Genomic DNA, 17,497 nt, shown 5'->3' with positions numbered 1-17,497 from the left:
TAAATGGCAGGTAGTATGCCTATTACTTTAAATGGAATTAATGTGGTTCTTATGCTTCTTCCCCCCCTTTTTTTATTTCAGTATGTTGTGGTAAGCAGCAAAAAAATTTTGTTTTATAACGATGAACAAGATAAGGAGCAATCTAATCCATCTATGGTATTGGATATAGAGTAAGTTGCCTTTGATTGAATTTTAAGTCAATTGAGTGTTAACTTACAATAATCAATTATTTTTAGACTTACAATTCATTTTATTTAAACAGTGTTACCTACTTGTATCTTTTTCTTAAATTTAAATAATAACTTTATACTAAATCTTACTTTACCAATTGTGAGAAAGAAAATTTTGCATATCTGATTCATGTATTCTAAAGACAAATTTTTTATTTCAGGGTTTATTGGTTTTAAGTTCAGAAAGCATCTTAAAAAGTATATGATTATATGGTCATTTTTTGCATTGATTGGGGGGGCGAGGGAGAGAGAAAGAGAGAGAGAGATATGCTTGTTGTCCACTTACTTATGCATTCATTGGTTGATTCTTACATGTGCACTGACCCGTGATCAAACCTACAACTTTGGTGTATCCAGCGGACATTCTAACTGACTGAGCTGCCCCACCACGACTTGATTATATGGTGTTTTTATTTATTTATTTTACAGATTTATTTATTTTTAGACAGAGGGGGAGGGAGGGAGAATGGGAGAGAAACGTCAGTTTGTGGTTGCCACTTGCATGCCCCCAGTAGGGACCTGGCCTTGGAATTGAACCCATGACCCTTTGGTTCCCAGGCCAGCGCTCAGTCCACTGAGCCATACCAGCCAGGGCTATATGGTGTTTTTAAAAAGGAAATACAAGTGTATCTGGGGTTTTTTTGGTTTTTTTTTTAACAATAGATCAAAGAGGCCTGTAATAAGCTTAGGTATTTTTCCCTTGCATTCATTCTAAAGCCATTTCTTAGCACTGCTCCCTGTGCTATCATAGGTTCTATAGATTATATAAAGATGATAAGACAGTACCATATTTAAGAAGTTTACAAACTACTTGTAGAAAAGGTAAAAAACATATGCAACAAAAACTAAATTAAAAGTGAAGTGTAGTGGGTGCTATTTAAGAGAAACATAAACTTAAAATGAAGTATTGCCATTAGAATTAAACATTCGTGGAGCCAGTTACAGTTAGAATGTAAAAAGAATTGAGCAAATACCTGAAGAGTACTGATATTTTATTTCCTATTTTTTTAAAAAAGCATTACTTGTGAAAATTTAAATGATCACTTAAGTAGAATAATACATAAACAATATGAGAGCCATCATCTTTCAACTAAGTTAAATACTTTTTAAATCAGTGAGATGTTGTATTTGTTTTACCTCTTTATTGATACATGATTTTCATGTATTAAAATACATACATCTTAAAAGTTCTGTTCAATGACTTTTGTAATTGTGAATACCCATGTAATCACCACCCAAGTCAAGATAAAAAACAACATTTCCATCATCCTAGAATGCTCACTTTTGCTTCTTCTCAGGAAAAAAAATCTGAATTCTATCACTGAGATTAATTTTGCCTATTCTACAACTTAATGTAAATAGAATTATGCAGTGTATACTTTTGTGCCTGGCTTCTTTCACTCAGCATAATGTTTTGTTTTGTGTAGCAATTGTCTGCTTTTTTTTTTTTACTGCTGAGTAATATTCCATTGAATGAATGTATCTCAATTTGTTCATTCATTGTTCTGCTGACAGACATTTGGGTTGCTGTCAGTTTGGGCCTATTATAAATAGACTGCTATGAACATTCCTTTGGGGGACTTGAGTTTTCATTTCTCATGGGTAAATATCTAGGAGTGGAATTCTGGGTCATAGAGTAAATCTGTGTATAATCTTTACCAAAAAATTCTACCAACTCATGGATTTTTTGGTAATCTTTGGCTGGTGTGGCTCAGTGGATTGAGTGCTGGCCTGAGAACCAAAGGGTCACTGATTCAATTCCCAGTCAGGGCACATGTCTGGGTTGCAGGCCGGGTCCCCAGTAGGGGACGCAGGAGAGTCAATCACACGTTGTTTCTCTCCCTCTTCCTCCCGCCCTTCCCCCCTCTAAAAATAAATAAAATCTTTCTTTAGAAAAATAAAAAAATATCTACCAAATAGTTTCAAAAGTTGTTATACTGTTTTATACTCACCAGTAATACGAGTTTCAGTTGCTCCACATCCTCACCAACATTTGCTGTTGTCAGTGTTTGATTTTTTTTTGTTCTAATGGATATGAAACACTATCACAGAAGGGATAAATGGTGATGGAAGGAGACTTGAATTGTACACCTGATTTGGCCAAAAAGTTTGTTTCTGTAACACGGCTCTAATAGAGCTTAGTTGTCTTTAACTTCATTTGAAACAACTTTGTTAGATTGTATTGTGACAGCTGTCATATCAGCATGCATTTAAAAAATAACATCAAAATTGGTGAATTTTTGTGTAGCCATTTTAATATTGAAGATGGAAGAAAAATAATGCAATGTTTTTGGCATGTTATGCTTTATTATTTCAAGAAAGGTAAAAACACAACTGAAATGCAAAGAAAGGTTAGTGCAGTGTAAGGAGAAGGTGCTGTGTCTAATCAAACATGTCAAAAGTGGTTTGCAAAGTTTCGTATTGGAGATGTCTCACTGGACGATGCTCCATGGTCAGGTAGACCAGTTGAAGTTGGTAGTGACCAAGTTAAGACATTAATTGAGAACAATCAACATTATACCACACAGGAGACAGCTGACATACTCAAAATACCCATATTAATAAAGTTGTTTGTAAACATGAAAAATTTGTCTTTTATGGAAAAACTAAACAGACTTTTTGGCTAGACCAATATATAGTTTTAGTAACCAATGTCACCCCCGATAAATTTAAGCAAGAAGAAAGAAATGCTGTCTCATTGTTTTAATTTTGTATTCTTCTAATGATTGATTATGCCAAGAATCTTTTCATGCACTTATTGGGTAGTTGTACGTCTTTTTTTAAGTGTCTCTAAGTCTTATGCCCATTTTTAATTTGGGCTGCTTATCTTTTTAAGATTGATTTATAGAAGTTCTGTATGTATGCTGGATATAAACTCAGTAACAGAAATATGTAATACAAATGTTTCCCAATACACAGCTTATCTGTTAATTTTCTTTACAGTATCTTTTAACAGAGACTATATTATAAGTTTTTTAAAGTAATTATTGTCTTTTGCAGTCTATCCAAGAAATTTTCTTCTAGGAACTTTATTGATCTAGGTTTTACAATTAAGTTATGATTGATATCAAATTTATTTTTTATTTGGAAAGAGGTAGTGATTGAAGTTACTTATTTTCCCCATGTGAATATCTGATTGGTTTTTTTCCGTATGAATATCTGTTCCAACACCATTTGTTTTCATATATTGACTTTGAATCCACTAATCTTGCTATTCACTTATTTTATAGGGTTTGGTTTTTTTTTTTTTAATTTCACGGGGCTTCTTTATATATACAATCATTTCATCTCCTGTGTGCAGATTCTTAAGACCACCACAGTCAATATACAGAACAGTACCATCACAGGGATCCCTCTTTTACCCTTTTACAGCCATAGGAAGTGCCTTTTTTCCACCCCTCCCTAATTCCTGGCAACTGCTAACATGTTCTCCATTTCTCTAATTTTGTCATTGCAAGGATGTTATATAAGTGGAATCAAATGCGATGTAAAGTTTTGAATTTTTTTTCATTCAGTGTCATTCCTCTGAGATCCATCCAAGTTGTAGTTTGTTGCTTTCAATTGAATATACTATTCTGTAGTATGGATGTACCACAGTTTAACCATTCATTTGGATTGTTTCCAATTTTTTGGCTATTATAAGTAAAGCTCCTGTGAACATTCATGTACAGATTTTCACATAGATATAAATTTTTATTTCTCTGGAGTAAAGACCCAGGAGTGTAATTGCTGAGTCATATGGTTAGCACATGTTTAGTTTTATAAAAAATTGCCATACTCTTTTCCAGACTGGCTCTGCATTTTTACATTTTTGCCACAGTTGTATGAGTGATCTGGTTTCTCTGCATCCTCATCAGCATTTGCTTTATTAGTATTTTTATTTTTAAAGTTCTGATAGGTGTATAGTGATACTTACTGTGGTTTTAATTTGCATTTTTCTAATGACTAATTTCTCTTCAAGAAATGTTTGTTTATATCTTTTACTGTAAATGAGTTTTTATGGCCTATACCATATTTATTTTCATTTTAGTAAACTGTTTCATGTTCGACCTGTAACCCAAGGAGATGTGTACAGAGCTGAAACTGAAGAAATTCCTAAAATATTCCAGGTAAAAAATCTGAAATTACTAAGTATATTTTGTGAAGTAAACGTATATATACCAATGCTTTTATACATTTGAAATGTGTACGTACAAATGCAAATATTTTTTATTTTCTTTCTTTTACCATTCCTGAATATAGATACTATATGCAAATGAAGGTGAATGTAGGAAAGATGTAGAGATGGAACCAGTACAACAAGCTGAAAAAACTAATTTTCAAAATCACAAAGGCCATGAGTTCATTCCTACACTCTACCACTTTCCTGCCAACTGTGAGGCCTGTGCCAAACCGCTCTGGCATGTTTTTAAGCCGCCCCCTGCCCTAGAATGTCGAAGATGCCATGTTAAGTGCCACAGAGATCACTTAGATAAGAAAGAGGACTTAATTTCTCCATGTAAAGGTAAGGCATGACAATTTTTACAAGTTAGAGAATTATGTCCCGGTAACTTTTTCAAATGAAGCATATTCTATACCAAATTGGAAGGAGATTATAAGAATATTTTGACACTGGCTGAGCAACATACAACTATCATTTTACAGTTATAGATTTAACTTAGTACATAATGTCTTTAAAGAGAATCACCCCTTGTGTTAAAAAAAAAGGGGGGATCACTAAGAAATTATTCTAAATTGAAGAAAAGACCTATAAGTGAATTCCACTATACTTCACTCTTGAGTTTTTACCTCTGGCTTGTTTTCTTTTTTATCTAGTTTTCATTGCCTGAACCAGCATGCTGTATCAGAGACAAAATGTCTAGTTTATGAGAGGTAGCTAAAAGGAAAGAGTACAGGCTATGGCTATTTTAAGACAAGGAACTTGTGTTCTAAAAATACATTTATTTTTTTCACTTCTGCATTTTTTATATTTCTGATTCTACTTTATTTTTTATTAGTTTATAGCTAATGTCTTCTTTTTAAATTTCAGCCTTAATTAAGGAGAAAGATATTGTCCAAGCTTAATTAAGCATAGTAAATCTTCAGATTTGAAGAACTTATAAAATTATGTATTCAGTAGAGTTTTTTTAGATTTTATATGACTTTAATTGTACTCTTTTTTTCTCTTAACACAGTAAGTTATGATGTAACATCAGCAAGAGATATGCTGTTGTTAGCATGTTCTCAGGATGAACAAAAAAAGTGGGTAACTCATTTAGTAAAGAAGATACCTAAGAATCCACCATCTGGTTTTGTTCGTGCATCCCCTCGAACACTTTCTACAAGATCCGCTGCAAATCAGTCTTTCCGGAAAGTAGTCAAAAATACATCTGGAAAAACTAGGTAAGGATTGAAACATTACTCTTTTGGAGAGCAGGATGACAAGTAGTGGGAGTGGGAGACATTATGGGGTAGAGACATTGAGCATAAAGGAAAAAGGACTCGTGGACATGCTCAACAGTGTGGTGATTGCCATGGGGAGGGGGATAAGGGGACTAACGGGTAATGGGAAAAATAAAATAAAGATTAAATAAAATACAAAAAAAAACCCCTATGAAACTAATTGAATAACACCCACTAAAATTCAAATCTTTCCCCATAGAGAGCATCATTTGTAGCTAAGTATTTATATATGACTTGAAATGACTTTACAAATTAGTGTAATTGGTTCTATTAAAAGTTAACAATATTTATAAATATAATATTTTTTTAGCTCCATGTTAAATTTTGTCACAGGTTGGTATGCATGGCACATATATAGCTCTTGAACATTTTAAAAACCTTGTGGCTTACCCCTTTTTTAATATAAATAGATTCATATAAAACTTTGCCCATCTTTTATTTTTAACTATGTTGGCATAGTTTTTTTAAAACAAAAATTATTTGGTATTATCAGTGACTATAGTGTTACAAATTTCCTACTTAAGTATCCTTTTGGGGGGAGGGGTTAACTGGTTTTGATGTAATTTTTTCAAAAATATCTGTATGCTATAAAAACAATTATAGGACATAATTAAACCCTTTCTTTTTTCTTTTTATTATTTTAAAATATTATTTCCTGATTTTTAGAGAGAAAGAGAAACATCAATTTGTTGTTCCACTTATTTATTCATTCATGGGTTAATTTTTGCATGTGCCAGGACTAGGGATCGGACCCATATAACCTTGGCATATCGGGTCAATGATCTATCTAACCAACTGCGCGACCAGGGGCTAAACCCTTTCTTAAGAGAGGTTAAGATAACTCATTAAATTCTCATTTTGATATGACTAACTGAGGCTCAAGGGAATTAGACAACTTGCACAACATCACACAGCTAACTAGTGGCATAGTCAGGGTTGGATCCCATTTATATGTAATTATAAAGCCTTTGCTTTTTCTCCTGTACCAAATACCAGCTTTCCCTGGAGTGTAATCCTTATGTTAAGGAGGGCATTTGACTATAGAAGCTAAGATCTATTTGCCTCTCTGGTACTGTCACCCAAGTCTTCCAAGCAGACTATCTTTAATCCCTCCCATTTCTTCACTCCCTCTTGTCAATAACCAACTCTAATTCTCAGAAGAGACGTACCCATTTTTCTTTCTGTATTCTTCAGCTGCCGTACTACTCCAGTATTATTGCTTTACTCATGACTTATCTCTGTAGAATCCTATATCAGTCCCTCCTGTGTAGGATAAAAGCTGGATATAATTTTATTTAAAATTGACCCAAAATAAATAAAAAATAAAGTAATTTAAAATTGATCATTAGAGCTTTGTAAAATATAGATTTTTTTTTTGAAGTACAGTAGAAGCAAAAAGGAGGTAACACTAAGTGTATTTTTCTATTTTCTTGTTCTTCAAATTTTGTTTGTTAATTATTAGACATAAATGTGATGTAATTTACCTTTCTATCCAACCGAATGCATTTTTTAAATTACAGTTTTTTCTCTTTTTCCCATCAACAGCTAACTGTGTGACCTTGTGGAATTGTGTGGGACGCTACCTGATAAACCAGGCTTCTTTAACCATGCAGAGCAGACAGGCTGTTCCTTTGACACAATATCACAGGCTTCAGGGTTAAGATTGCTGTTATTCTGTCATTGCTTTGGCACAAAAGCACATCGAAGGGGGTTTTTTTGTTGGGTTTTTTTTTTTTTTTTTGGTTTCTTTTTTTTGCCAGTTTGCCTACAGGTAGATTAGATTAATTATTACTATGTAATGCAAGTACAATTGGGGGAAAGCTTAGCTAGATATATATTTTTTAAAAAGGTGCTGCCTTTTGAATTTCTAAGAAAATGCCTGTCAATCATGATAGAACAGTTTCCTCATATGAGTGAGAGGAAGGGATTTTCACTTTTAAGTGGAATGGCCGTCACGATCAAGATCAGCTCATGGAAGGAGTAAAGAAAATATCTCAAAATGAGACAACTGAAAATTTTTTAAATGACTTCAGTTTTTGTGCTCTTGCAAGACTATATGAAACTATTTTTAAAAAGCAGTGATATCACTTGACTTCAGTGCCTCACTGTGGAATTTAAAAGCCTTACTGTTGTTTGCCCATGGTGGACTTCATGGAGAATAAATATTTTACATTATGCTTTACAAAATACTGTATGTGTTTCAGCAAGTTTGTAGATTGGGGAATGGGAGAAGGCAAAAAAAATTACATTTAATCTATGCATTTTTGCCAAGCCATATTGAGTTATTTTACTACTAGAGACATTAGAAACTAACTGTACAAAAAAAAAGCAAGTTTAAAAACATTTTGTGGGGTACATCATTTCTGTAATTGTATGTTATTTCTTTGTGGTTTTAAGTGATAAAGACATTAAGTTAACAAACATATAAGAAATATATGCACTGTTTGAAATGTAAATTATTCTTAGAACACTTCAATGGGCGTTGCATTGAGCTTTTAGTGCCTTAATTTGAGAGAATTATTTTACTGCCATGACTAAATATAGAAGTTTCAAAAAACATATTTTCAAAAAGTATGTGTGTCAGTGGGTTTTCATTGATAATTGGTTTAATTTTAAATATTTAGAGGTTTGTTGGACTTTCATAAATTAAGTACAATCTTTGCATCAAACTACCTGCTAAAATAATGAATGACTTTATAAAACTGCAAAACATGTAGAAAGTTGCACCAGTATAAAAGAAATTTATGGCAATACATCTGTGATGTTTTCCAGTTAACATAGGAATTACCAGATAAATACTGTTAAACTCTTGTCCAATAACAAGAGTAGATTCATATGGGTAGTATGATTTATTGTTTATTTTTTTAACCAAATACCTCCTCAGTAATTTATAATGGCTTTGCAGTAATGTATCAAATAAGAAGCACTGGAAAACTGATTCGTCTCTAGGATGATATGCATGTTTCAAGTGGTATTGAAAGCCGCACTGATGGATATGTAATAATAAACATATCTGTTATTAATATGCTAATGACTCTGTGCTCATTTAATGAGAAATAAAAGTAATTTATGGATGGATACCTTTAATGATGACTGCTATGGTGTTTTCTCATGGCTGAAATGAATAGAAACTGTGCTATAAATTAGTTTCTGACTGTGTACAAATGTTTGTTCAATTCCATGATTACATTAAAGTGAATTTTTAAAAGATAACTGTTTGGGGCTCTGAAAGAAGAATGGCTACAGTTGAATGAAAAGTTGACTAATGTCTGTTGGGAAACAATTTTCCATGAATTTCTTGCATTTCTCACATCTTGTGAGCAGAGAGAAGCTCTGACAAACCTTTCTTCCAGACTCTTTTCCAAGGAGATTTATATAGTGAACAGACTTGGAAGATACTGTGACTTCTCAAGAGAAAGGCAGGTATGTCTGCTGTCCGGTATAATAAAGATAATGTTCCCCCCAGAGCAAAAGTTGGGCAGATTTGCTTGAACTCATTACAAAAGATTCAGGTACCCTAAACTTGGGGTTCCTCAGCTGTGATGCAAACCAACTGTATGCTCAAGCACCCACCTGAGCTACTCTGCATTGCTCCCATGGGACTTGAGGGGCAAGGGGAACTGACAAGAACATGAAGCTCGTGCTGCTTGTACTGTTAGTGTAAACTTGTTTGGCTCCGATCCAAGAGTCTCATGTCTTTTGCCAGGATCCATGAAATGCTGGCAGTCTGACTTGCTGGGAAGTAAAATGAAATCTCAGACTCTTCACTGTTCTTGACAATGTCCTTACCATCTTAGAACCATCGCCATTACGTAATGTATTAAGGTCTAATGTATTAATGCATTAAGGCCCAGTGAAGTAGAGAGAACAGTTAATTCTAACTAAGCAAAAAAGGACTTGTTCTTAAACAAAATATTAACCTGAGCATAGAATGGTTGAGAACTGACAGAGCTTTCAGGAATGACATGAAATGCCATGGTGCAGAACCAAGTTAATCAAGAGAGCTGCTTCTCAGGTCAGGAAACCACTAAATTCCAGTGTGCTGACATGGTGTAAGGATGAGTAGAGTGTCATGATAAGGAAGCCACACTGCTGCTACAGCTTTATAATCTGTTTGTCACACCTGCTACACTTCACACCAAGTTAGATGCTTTGCACCATTCCTCTTGTCACTTAAGAACCTCATGTCTAGACACCGGTTCTCCATCACCACTGCCTCAGAAAAATTCCTTTCATTATAATGCTTACCAGCATTAGCACAACCCCCACCTCACTTCTGCCTTCTTGGCCAAAACTTGTCACTTGTCTCATTTGGGGTTTCAGCTTAAAATAACTTATCCATTCCTAAAGCAAAAAAGGTAAGTGAAAGAATTTAAACATGGCAAACAAAATTTACTTTAAAAATTTACATAAAATGTTTGCGTTTTCTTTTCCTATTGCTAGAAATTTTATAATAACCAAATTTAGGAATCACATTTGGGTTGCTAGTTTGAGTTTCCAGTTTTTATTTTTCATTTTCTAAAACTTCCAAATCTCTCTGCTAAGAAAGAAAACACAGCTAAGGCTTGCTTCACAAATACTGTGATTTCAGAACACCACAATAGAATGAGTCACATTAATTTTTTGGTTTCTCAGTAGATACAAAAGTTATACTGTAGTTTACTAAGTGTATAGCATTACATCTAAAAAATTACATATTTTGATTGAAAAACCTATTATTGCTTAGAAAATGCTAAGCTTCATCTGGGCCTTTATTGAGTTATGATGTTTTTGCTGGTGGAGAGTCCTTCCTGAGTATTGATGGATGCTGACTGACTGGGGGTAGTGGTTGCTGAAGGTTGGGGGGTTGTGGCAATTTTTTTAAAAAAGTTTGCCAAATCAATTCCCTCTTCCTTTCACAAATGATTTTTCTGTAGCTTGCGATACTGTCTGTGATAACGTTACCCGTAAAACTTCTTTCAAAATTCGAGTCCACTCAAACCCTGCTGCTTTATCAACTAAGTTTATGTAATGTTCTAAAGCCTTTGTTGTCATTTCATAATCTTTACGGTGTCTTCATCAAAGGGTAGATTCCATCTCAAGAAACCACTTTTTCTCATTTATAAGAAGCAACTCCTCATTCATTCAAGTTTTATGATGAGATTGCAGCAATTCAGTCACATCTTTAAGCTCCATTTCTAATTCTAGTTCTCTTACTATTTCTACCACATCTACAGTTACTTCCTCCACTACAGTCCCATCCCTGGTCCAGTCTTATTCCCAGTCCAGGCACAAACAGGAGGCAACCAGTAGATACATCTTTCTTGCATCAACGTTTCTCTCCCTTCCTTTCTCCCCGTCTCTCTAAAAGCAATGAAAAAAATGTCCTTGGGTGAAGATATAAAAAAAAAAAAATTTTTTTTATCTATGGTGTAAGTCCTCCAACTCATAGGTCTTCCGATTGACTTTGCTCTTCTTGGCCTTCTGCGTTCCTATATAATTTTTCAAAACATTAATTTCCACACACACACACACACACACAAATGACTGCTAGGCTTTTAATTGGGACTGCATTCAACCTGTAGCTCAATCTGGGGAGAATTAACATCTTTATAGTTTTGTTTTCCAGTCTATGAGTTTGGTAAACCACTGCACAAAAATAAAACTGACATATTTGCAAGTGTCATAATTGTGTATGTAGAGGTATAAAAGCATAGTGTTATAATTAAGTGAATTTTCAAAGGCCAATGGATACAAAATCTATATATACAGAAATAAGTTTTCTGTTTGCCAGCAACAATTGGAGAGTGAAATTTTTTAATGATACCATTTACAATAAAATAAATCCATTGAAAGACATGTGAGACATCCACTAAGAAAATTATGAAACATTCAGAAACATTAAAGACTGAAGTGCACGTAATTTTTTTTAAGTATAGCGTTTCCATATAAAATTTCTAAAGTAAATGGTTGTATTCTGAGGACCTAGTGAGATTTTAGCCTTTCTTTTTAATTCACGCTTGGAAATGTTAATCACAATTGTTCTTTATAATTTTCACTAAATGAATCACTGTAGTTGAATAATATGTATGCACAAAGCTGTACTTGGTGCTTTAGGTATATTTTATTCCAATTCTTTTATGCTTTTATTGTTACTTTCTTTTAGCAAGACCGATGCTTATTGTAATAAGTGAAAGAATTGCAAAAGTACGTAGGGTAAACCAAGGCTGCCTGCCTAAACTCCACCTCATTCTACTGATTCCTTAGTAACCAATAATACAGTTTAGTGTGTTTGCTAATGGATTATTTCTAAAGTATCTATAACTTGAATTTTGTGAGGGTAGGGGAAAACTAATATTAATTCCACTTCACACATTAAAAGCCTGAAATACAAAGAGATGAAATATCTTCTCTGTTTGGTCAAATGTTAATGAATTGTTATATGACACCTGAGCTATCATTTCCCATAAAGCATGGTGTCAAACTCATTTTCACTGGTGGCCAAATCAGCCCTGCGGTTGCTTTCAAAGGGCTGTAATAATTTTAGGACTGTGTAAATGTAACTACTCCTTAACTGTTAAGGAGCTGAAATTACATTCAGCCCTTTGAAGGTAACTGGGAGACTGATGTGGCCCCTGGTAAAACTGAGTTCAACACCCCTGCCATAAGGTCTTTTGAGATGATAGAGGTACAGGGGGGAATGACAATGCTTAGAAACATATAATTCAAAATTCTTGAATAGAGTAATGTTTATTTGTTGTTCAATTCTATACATATGGTTACTTGTAGGTTTTAAAAAGTTGCTATACAGGATGATTTGGCCATTAAATTGAATACAATGGTTTATTTGCCTGCATCATTGTCAATGTCAAATTTAACATTTACTTGGTCTAATTGTTTTAAAAAGTCTACAACTTACTAACATAGCAAAAATGTAATATTAATCCAGCTGAGTAAAAGAAAATATTCTGGGTTTTTCTTCTCCTTTGGCTAAACGGATGCTTCTTAGATCTCCTCATTATACCTGGTGAAGGTGTCATTGATTTTATGTGAGGTAAGCCCTGTTACATGTGTAACACATTTGCCAACTCTACTCAGATCCAATACTCATTCAAAATATGTTGGTTAACCACAAGAAAGACTGTCATGAGATTAGGGATAAATGAGTCAAGTATATAACTACTAAAAGGAAAAAAACTCAAAAATATTTTCTCTACTGCATTCATTATTACCATGAGATACCTCACCATCTTGAAACTCTCAAAGAATGTTTCAAAGACAAAACACGACTTTGAGATTTATAAAAATCAAGTAGAACACATACCCCCTATATGTATGTAAGTGCAGAGACTGTATCCACAAATCAATACAAAATCCTACTAATGGCTAGTAATAGTGGTTGCTTCTTTGAAAGGAGCTCAATAACTGGGAGCCAGAGGTGGGAAGAAAAACTACGTTTCATTCATACGTCTTTACCTGTTGGGTTTTTTACATATATTTTATACAGTCAAACAATAAATACCCTTCAATTTACAAAGTATTTAATTCTCACTAATAACTGTGAAGTATGTACTACCATCTCTAGTTTAGAGAAGAGGAAACAAAATGTTTGATCCTCTGCTCTAGGGCACAATTTTCCATCTCAATTTTCCATCTGGGATATGAAAGTTAACCAAACTTTGAAGGAAGTCAGTCATGAATTGTCTTGATTCTTCTCTTACTAGACATTGGTAGATTTCACATATTGTAACCTATTATTTGGGGGGAAAAATTGGATTTCACTGTCACGGTATGGAAAAAGTGCTTATTGGTTTTCTAAGCTTTTTAGTAGACCAAGATATGAAGGAACATTTCTAAGCTTTTTAGTAGACCAAGATATGAAGGAACATACAGTAATGGGTGTCATTTTTTTATGCTGGAATGAAAGCATCTAATTGAATATATTTCATGAAGGAACTATTAAATAAATTATGAGCCTTATGAGCCCTAGAGATTTCTCCTTTATGATATGTCATTTAACAGGAATTTTATTTGCTAAGATTCACCTTTGGACATTGTTCAAAAGAATACATACTATATGGTACATTTTCATTATTTCATAATATTAAGAAACTAATATTTTCTGTTTTACATCATATATTCATTACATCTATGTCAACTCAGCCAACTTCTATGTTGCTATTTGATAAGAACTCCTAGGTCTGTCCTGTTATAACATTGTTATTCCAATTACCTATGTAATTATACTGCATTAAACACTGCTATCTAAAGGCTCATTTACTTAATTCATTATGGTCATAGTATTGATAATTTTTTCTGCACAAATTCAAAGTGTATTTTATACTTGCCACAGAATTAATAAAATGTTATTTTTATGTTTGTTACAAATTGCTCTTTAAAAAATATATACTTTATTATATTTTTTTCCATTGCCATTTAGTCATGGCTATTCTGTAACTACCTATTTGTACTTCTTTTTTTTTTTTAATATATTTATTGATTGTGCTATTACAGTTGTCCCAGTTCCCGCCCCCTCACTCCACTCCATCCTGCCCATCCCCTCCCTCCTACATTCCCCCCTTATAGTTCATGTCCATGGGTCATACTTATAAGTTCTTTGGCTTCTACATTTCCTACACTATTCTTACCCTCCCCCTGTCTATTTTCCACCTATCGTCTATGCTACTTATTCTCTGTACCTTTCCCCCCCCTCTCCCCCTCCCACTCCCCTATTGACAACCCTCCATGTGATCTCCATCTCTATGGTTCTGTTCCTGTTCTAGTTGTTTGCCTAGTTTGCTCTTGTTTTTGTTTTAGGCGTGGTTGTTAATAACTGAGTTTGCTGTCATTTTTACTGTTCCTGTTTTTGATCTTCTTTTTCTTAGATAAGTCCCTTTAACATTTCATATAAGGGCTTGGTGATGATGAACTCCTTTAACTTGACCTTATCTGAGAAGCACTTTATCTTCCCTTCCATTCTAAATGATAGCTTTGCTGGATACAGTAATCTTGGATGTAGGTCCTTGCCTTTCATGACTTGGAATACTTCTTGCCAGCCCCTTCTTGCCTGTAAGGTCTCTTTGGGGAAATCAGCTGACAGTCTTATGGGAACTCCTTTGTAGGTAACTGTCTCCTTTTCTCTTGCTGCTTCTAAGATTCTCTCCTTCTGTTTCATTTTGGGTAATGTAATTATGATGTGCCTTGGTGTGTTCCTCCTTGGGTCCAGCTTCTTTGGGACTCTCTGAGCTTCCTGGACTTCCTGGAAGTCTATTTCCTTTGCCAGACTGGGGAAGTTCTCCTTCATTATTTGTTCAAATAAGTTTTTAATTTTTTGTTCTCCCTCTTCTCCTTCTGGCACCCCTATAATTCGGATGTTGGAACGTTTCAAGATGTCCTGGAGGTTCCTAAGTGTGTCCTCATTTTTTTGAATTCTTGTTTCTTCATTCTTTTCTGGTTGGATGTTTCTTTCTTCCTTCTGGTCCACACCGTTGATTTGAGTCCCAGTTTCCTTCGCATCACTATTGGTTCCCTGTACATTTTCCTTTGTTTCTCTTAGCATAGGCTTCATTTTTTCATCTGGTTTTCGAACAAATTCAACCAATTCTGTGAGCATCTTGATAACCAGTGTTTTGAACTGTGCATCCGATAGGTTGGCTATCTCTTCCTCGCTTAGTTGTATTTTTTCTGGAGCTTTGAAGTGTTCTGTCATTTGGGCCTTTTTTTTTTTTTTTTGGAGTGAATGTTACTTAAAGGGGCGGAGCCTTAGGTGTTCACCAGAGTGGGGTAACGCTGATTGCTGTGCTGTGACGCTGTACGTGGGGGAGGAGCCGAGAGGGAGCAATGGCTCCCGCTCCACTCTCCACCGAACCTCAATTTTTCACTCTTCTACCCACAATCAAACTGGACCCCTCTGGTGCTGGTTCCCAAGTGGGTGGGCTTGTGCACGCCCTAGGCCCCTGTGGGTCTCTCCAATGACCTCTCCTGTGAGGCTGGGAGTCTCCTGCTGCCGCCCCAACCCCCATGGGCATTTTCAATCAGAGGTTTGAGGCTTTATTTCCCCGCACTGGAGCCCTGGGTTGCGCAATCTGCTTTGCTCCCCGCTGTTTGCCTGGTTTATCTGTGTGCGAATGTGGGGCCACGGGGTGCTACCCACCACTCTGCCTGCCCCGTTCTCTGCCACTCTGATTCCAGCCCTCTCGGTTTATCTGTGCACAAATGTGGGGTCGTAGGGTCTGCTAGTGGTCAGACTGCCTGCCCCATCCGTCCCACACTCCGCCAGTCTCAGTCCCGCCACGGCAACACGAGTCTTCTCTGCCCCGGCTGCCCATCTCCGCCCCTCCTACTGGTCTGGATGAATGTTTATTTTTTATTTCCTTAGTGTCGGACTTCCTTGCCATTCGATTTTCTGTCAGTTCTGGCTGTGCCAGGAGGCACAGTGTGTCTACCTACGCCGCCATCTTGGTTCATCCCTATTTGTACTTCTTACTGCCATCACCTCTTCACCCATTCTCCCTCTCCCCCCTCCCATCTGGCAACTATCTGGTAACTAACTACTTTAGCTGCTTTTAAGAGTCTCCTTATCTTTAATCTTTGGCCTTTTAATTATGATGTGTCTTCAAGTGAGCCTCTTTGCATCCATCATAATTGGGACTCTCTGTGCTTCCTGGACTTGCATGTCTAGTTCTTTCACCAAATTAGGGAAGTTTTCTTTCACTATTCTTTCAAATAGATTACCAATGTCTTGCTCTTTCTCTTCCACTTCTGGCACCCCTATGAGGTGAATGCCGGACCTCTTAAAGTTGTCCCAGGCACTGTTTATAGTATCCTCATTTTTTTGGATTCTTTTTTCTTCTTGTTCTGATTGGTTGTACTTTGATTATGTTCGAAATTGTTGATCTGATTCTCAGCTTTGTCCACTCTCTGGTTGTTTCCCTGTAAATTGTTATTTCAATTAGTGTATCCTTCGTGTCTGACTGGGTCTTTTTTATACTGCTGAGGTCCTCACTAAGTTCCTTGAACATCTTTATAACTAGTGGTTTGAATTCTGCATCTGATAGATTGCTTATCTACACTTCATTTAGTTCTTTTTCTGGAGTTTTGATCTTTCATTTGAGCCATGTTTCTTTGTCTCCTTGTTTTGGCAGCCTCTCTGTGTTTGCTTCTGTGTATTAGAGCAGCTGTGACTCCATATCTCGGTAGTGTGGCCTCACGTAGTAGGTGTCCTATAGGATCCAGTGGCATAGACTCCCCTATCACCCAAGCTTGGTACTCCAGGTGTACCCTTCATGAGGGCCTAGTACACCCTCCTCTTTTAGTTGAGCCGTGGTTTCTGTTGGCAGATCAATGGGAGGGATTTACCCAGGCCAGTCAACTGCAAGGACTGGCTCTGACCACTGACCTCCACCGTCTGTGGAGGATCAGCTGTGCAGGGGCAGGGTGGTGGTCTCCGACGTGGTCTGTAACTGTCCACTGGGTGTGCTGGCCCTGGGGTTTCCTGGGGTGCATGCCAAGGTCAGTCCCCACCTGTGTTTTGCCTAGGGCACCCTGCCTGAGCTGTAGAGCAATCTCAGATGGCTGCTACTTGGCTGGGCTTGGAAATTCCCAGGTCTAGCCAAACTGTGAAGTTAATCTGGCTGCTGCTCGGGCTTATTGAAGCCAGCTGCTACTTTTTGATAGAATTTAGGAGCCAAGACCATCCATTCTTATGTAAAAGCAGCTTGGGTGGGCCTGTATGTTGTGTGAGGCAGAGTCTCCAGGGATCTCAAGTCAGGTCAAACAGTGTTAGCCAGGTTGATGGAGTCTCAGATACGACAACAACTTGCCGGTTCTGGTGTGGGGAGGGCTTA

General features: G+C 36.0%; 1 protein-coding gene across 2 annotated transcripts in view; it reads left to right on the top strand.

The window, feature by feature from the left end:
- Window positions 1–8,869, top strand: part of ROCK1 (Rho associated coiled-coil containing protein kinase 1) — a 151,698-nt gene extending 142,829 nt beyond the window's left edge. For both annotated transcript variants that reach the window (XM_024580571.4, XM_024580572.4), the window contains exons 29-33: window positions 82–170; window positions 4,261–4,339; window positions 4,473–4,734; window positions 5,405–5,612; window positions 7,218–8,869. In XM_024580571.4, coding sequence (XP_024436339.2) covers window positions 82–170; window positions 4,261–4,339; window positions 4,473–4,734; window positions 5,405–5,612; window positions 7,218–7,221 — 642 coding nt within the window. In that variant the 3' untranslated portion in view covers window positions 7,222–8,869. The remainder of the gene's footprint in view (window positions 1–81; window positions 171–4,260; window positions 4,340–4,472; window positions 4,735–5,404; window positions 5,613–7,217) is intronic.
- The last annotated feature ends 8,628 nt before the right edge of the window (window positions 8,870–17,497 follow it).

The sequence above is a fragment of the Desmodus rotundus genome, chromosome 10 (assembly GCF_022682495.2).
Source record: "Desmodus rotundus isolate HL8 chromosome 10, HLdesRot8A.1, whole genome shotgun sequence".
In the NCBI taxonomy this organism is placed as follows: Eukaryota; Metazoa; Chordata; class Mammalia; order Chiroptera; family Phyllostomidae; genus Desmodus; species Desmodus rotundus.
This window is presented reverse-complemented; position numbering and strand designations above follow the sequence as displayed.